At 42.7% G+C, this 4,808-nt stretch overlaps 1 protein-coding gene across 1 annotated transcript in view; it reads right to left on the minus strand.

The window, feature by feature from the left end:
• Positions 1-4,808, minus strand: part of LOC123979107 (connector enhancer of kinase suppressor of ras 3-like) — a 43,362-nt gene that overhangs the window by 20,824 nt on the left and 17,730 nt on the right. Inside the window, exon 2 of the mRNA XM_046062868.1 lies at positions 198-361. Within this exon, the coding sequence (XP_045918824.1) occupies positions 198-361 (164 nt within the window). The remainder of the gene's footprint in view (positions 1-197; positions 362-4,808) is intronic.

Consider the following 4,808-nt stretch of genomic DNA (forward strand, 5'->3'; position numbering starts at 1 on the left):
GGGGGGGGGGGGGGGGGGGGGGGGGGGGGGGGGGGGGGGTTTCATTGCCTAAAAGTATGAGCCCCTGCTTTGTTACACATCCTTCTTAAAAGATACAGTCACATCCCACAATTATGCTTTTACCTGAAATATCCCTGCTACTGTATTTTGATACACATCACCATAGTTACACGCACTCGCAGCAGAGATCTACTGACCAGAGCGCAGAGTAGATCGACAGCCTCCAGCACCAGTTCCTGGTGCCCGATCCTGGCCACGCCAAGCTCCTCGAGGTCTTGATGTGTGATCTTCAGTAGCTGCTCCCCGCTGATCTTCTCCCGCTCAAAGTTGCTTACATACTGCTGCAGGCTGTCATCCAAACCTGGGCGCACAAGATGAAAATAGGCAAACATTATAACTACACACCAGTCTTAGAAAGGTTGAGTTCAACTGTCATTTGCAAGAGCGTTCTGCCCCAGTGCAAAACCAAAAATAGTGTCCACTTAAGCTGAACTACTGTACCTGTATTTTTTATTAGCATGTTTCCTAATATTGTGTGAGTGTGTGCATGGAGGAGATAAGGAACAGGTGTGACTGCTATCTTTGCTAGACAAACACACCACAAACAGAGTAACGGTTGAGACCCAAGTCTGTTGGGCTTGAACAATGGACGGTTATATTTGTGAGTGTATGGATGTGTGTGTACGTGGGTGTGGGCGTTTCAAGAAACGTCAGGGGCGTCCCCTTGCTGCTATTTGGAGCACCAATAACAAATGATTGTCCGTTACACTACCAACTGCTCTGGTCATTGAACATACAAGGGTGTAACTCACACAAATATAGAATGAGTTATATGGAGCACATTGCCATAAACAAACTCACAAACGTGCCCTCCCTATGCACGCAATGTGTCCCTTAGTGGATCTTCAAGTAGTGATGAGACAACATAGTTAAGAACAAGTCTTTGTGTGTGTGTCGAGCTGTGGGTGTCGAAGTAAACACCATCTTTCTCCCCATCAAAGAGTGCACAGTTAGAGGGCAGCTGCAGATACATGGCCCTGTGCCCTGCTTTTCTGAAAGACCTGTCAGCTGGAAGACACACTCACTCACTCTGACCGTACCACACACACACACACACACACACACACACACACACACTTCTTCAGTACAAGTCGGGATTTGGCAGATTCGTTTTCAGTTTGACATTCAAGTCACAAAATAAAGCTTTACTTTTTCAAGAACATAACTCAACAGCAGACAACTGCATCCATAAAAAATGTAGGGCATGTAGTGAAGAGCCACTGGGTGTGTTCTGTGGCCACTGAGCCCTTTTTGTGAATGGCACCTCATATCTTCACGCCTCTGTCACACTCAGTCTGTGCATGTGTTGCAGAGACTATGCTTAGGGTAAGAAGAGTAGCATCAGAGTGTGTATATAGTACACACCCCACATACAGCCTCATCATGTTATACGCATATAACCTGAAAACAAATGCGGATATAAATCTATTATCTGATTTATTTTCAAAAAGTAAATTGGAAAAATATTCATCACTGTTACGCTCTTCATAATAATAATGCTTAAAGATCTTTTTTCAAACTTTGTTGCTTATTTACTTAAGAATATTTAATGTTTAGAGTAGTAAATGTTTAGATTTCTGACAAGATATATTTATTAAATAAAGCTGATTTAATAAAATCACTTTATTCAAATTGAGGATTGAGCGAGGATTGTTATTTGGGGCGATGACATTCAAAGCTTCCTTCAAAAACCTCAGAGAACAGACTCAGGTTGATTCGGTACAGCCCTATTACAGAGAAATACATATTATATTATTATAAATACTTAGTGTTTATTGACACTATTTCATTATATGTATTCACTATGTTGTAATTTTTTGTTTGTGACATTTTATTTCATCAGACCTCCAGGACAGAAGGCTTTCCCTGTGAAGCAGCTGTGGACACACTATGTTCAGAGGTTTTTCAGCTAACCTGGAATGATCATTATTTGATAAAAGCTGGTGTTCACTTCTAGTAGAATTTTTTTTGTTGAATCAAATAATGCACAGCTTGACCAGACTTCTGCACAGTGCTAACAAAGATAAACAAATAAAGAGCAGGAGCCAAGTAACTTGCTTTATGATTTCTTGAAATTCTGGTATTCCTGCATTTTAAGATCCATTTATTGTAGAAATTGCTATCAACAGAACACGACACATCAGAATATGCTGCATTGTGTAGCCCTCGGGCTCACATTACCTACAACAGACTCCCTTCAAGACCATTAAAATTCCATTATGGCATCAAAGTTCACTTATGAAAGCTTTTTCAATCCTTGAGAAAATATCTGAGAGCTCAAGTCATGTCCACTGAATCAAAGGGAAATTCCATCATGACTTGTTAACCATTAGCCTCCACACACGTCAAGTCCAGTTAGGTTCATTAGATTTTTCTCATTCCCTGACATGCTAATTCTGAGGAAAGATTTCAGAGAATTTTAACCCCTGACTAGCCAGCTGTCTGCAAGGGAATCCACTTCACATTGGAAGACTTAAGCCTAGTTCACACTACATGATTTTTAGCCCGATTTGCCGCTCGGCGAGCTCGGCAAGCATCAGGCTGTGATCGGGGGTAAATCATTGGTTGATCGGCGGTCGGCAGTCGTTATGTGTGAACTACTCAACGACGCATCAAAACGGCTCCCCGACACATTTCTGACACAATGCTGACGTCTGCCAGATATCTAACATGCCAAATATCTGGAAGAGTCGGCCAACGCGACATCCACGTCCAGCCAAGGAGAGCAGGCAGCTGGCAGAGCAGGCAGCTACCTTTTCACCGCAAAACACTTCTTACTCCCCTCCAGCTCTCTCTGTAGCTCAGACAATCCCTGTTACCCATGTTCTTTGTCTTTAGAATTTCTATATTTATAATAACAAACAACAGCTGTTTCGTGTGTAGGTTCACGTCAATTCCTGTTTCAAATTTCACGTGTGTTTTCTTGACAAAATGTGGTTTGGAGACCAGCGTCAAGTGTCAGAGCCGGGGTCAGCTCGTGTAGTGTGTGACCCCCTGTCACCGATCAGTCACGTAGTGTGAATGCCACAGCGACTTCAAGACTGCCGACACAAGATGGCAAGTTGTGTAGTGTAGCCAACGCTGAAAGTCGTGTAGTCTGCACAAGCCTTAAAGAGACTGAGCACTGGCCTGAACCCACAACAGCACAAACACAAGCCAAACACAAATACTGGGCCAGTCACTTAATGTCATCAGATAAAAACAAAGACTTGCCCCTCTCCAGAAGACGACAGGGCACAAGGGGAATTTGTGGTTCAGCTTACAATAAGACTTGCTGAGGCTTACACTGTGTGTTTTTTTTAGCCTGGTTGCTATAAACCCACACAATATCAACCAGACAGACTAGATATGGGTAAACAGTCTGGAAAGAAATGGTGGGACAATTGAATCTGCATACGCTAAATGATGAATTAAGGGCCTATCCTCTCCTCTGGGCTGTTTTCACTTTAATTCAAACGTTTTCTCCCCCCTTATCCTATGCCTGATTCTAGAAGTCAGCCTTCAGAGAGTTTAGAAATTCCAGGTCACTCCAGGGTCCGGTCTGCATTACTGTTGAATTGGAACAAAGTGTGTTAGCTTGCATCAGAGAAAGAGTCCTACCACTTTAATGGTACAAGTGATGGAGAATAGGGGTAAATTGTGCGCTACAGAGAAAATGTACTACTCGCCCATTGAACTCAGGGGCCACAGCAATCTCTCCCCCTGGATTCAACCACTGACACCTTCTGAATAAAAGAGGGGTGTCCTTACAGTGGGGCTTATAAAACATTTATTGGGCCTTGATCAATGGCAGCTAGTGTGTGTGTGTGTGTGTGTGTGTGTGTGTGTGTGTGTGTGTGTGTGTGTGTTTTTCATTAAAGGTAGAGTTACCAGTAAAGGAGATGGAGTGTCACGTTATCTTGAATTGAGCGAGGGGGCAGGGCACAAGGGAGGATTGTGTGAGTGCTTTTCAAAAGCCTGCGCAGGATGAAACGCTTTGGAGTTTTATGGCCTCTGTGAACCACTTGGCAAGTGGGTGTAACTGTGTAGCAGACGCACATACACACAGCACCAACATCAAATGCTATCGCACTGCCAAAAAGCAAGACAAACATTCATTGCCCCGACATTTTCAATGTGATAACAAGTTGACTGAAATTATTCAAACTGGACTAAAATATCAATATATTTGTGACAAATTACACTAATACTACACATGAGCCTGATGTAATGTTGTAATTGACACAATAAACCAATTCTCCCAATAGAGAATTCAAAAAGATAAAGAGCAAACTTGAAAGCACTCCAAGGCGGCAACAACCTCTTATTTTTTTGACATCCTGCTTACTAACTGAAAAATACATCAACAGGAGCCAAAAGATGTACATTAAATCTCAGTCACTACATAAAAAAAAAAAATTAAGAATGGACTGCCAGTAGCATTGTACTGCTTTTATCAAACTGACTGTGACACCAGTTTTCACATATGGTCGGAAGGCCTTTCCTGTATCAGGTAGAAGAGGGCATCTGTCAAAGTCTGTGACCAATAAACAATCCCAGAATGGGCGGTGATTTGCAAATGCCATACCGGTACTGTGTGAGTTTCACTGTGGCACCTGTTGTTCACCGTGGGGTCTTTTTTGCCACCCACCATCTCCCATTAGTAAACACTGATCATGTGTAGAACAGGATATCAACACAACACTTTCAGTGTATAGATACATACATACTCGTACACACACACACACACACACACACACACACACACA

Source organism: Micropterus dolomieu, linkage group LG11, assembly GCF_021292245.1.
Source record: "Micropterus dolomieu isolate WLL.071019.BEF.003 ecotype Adirondacks linkage group LG11, ASM2129224v1, whole genome shotgun sequence".
Classification (NCBI taxonomy): Eukaryota; Metazoa; Chordata; class Actinopteri; order Centrarchiformes; family Centrarchidae; genus Micropterus; species Micropterus dolomieu.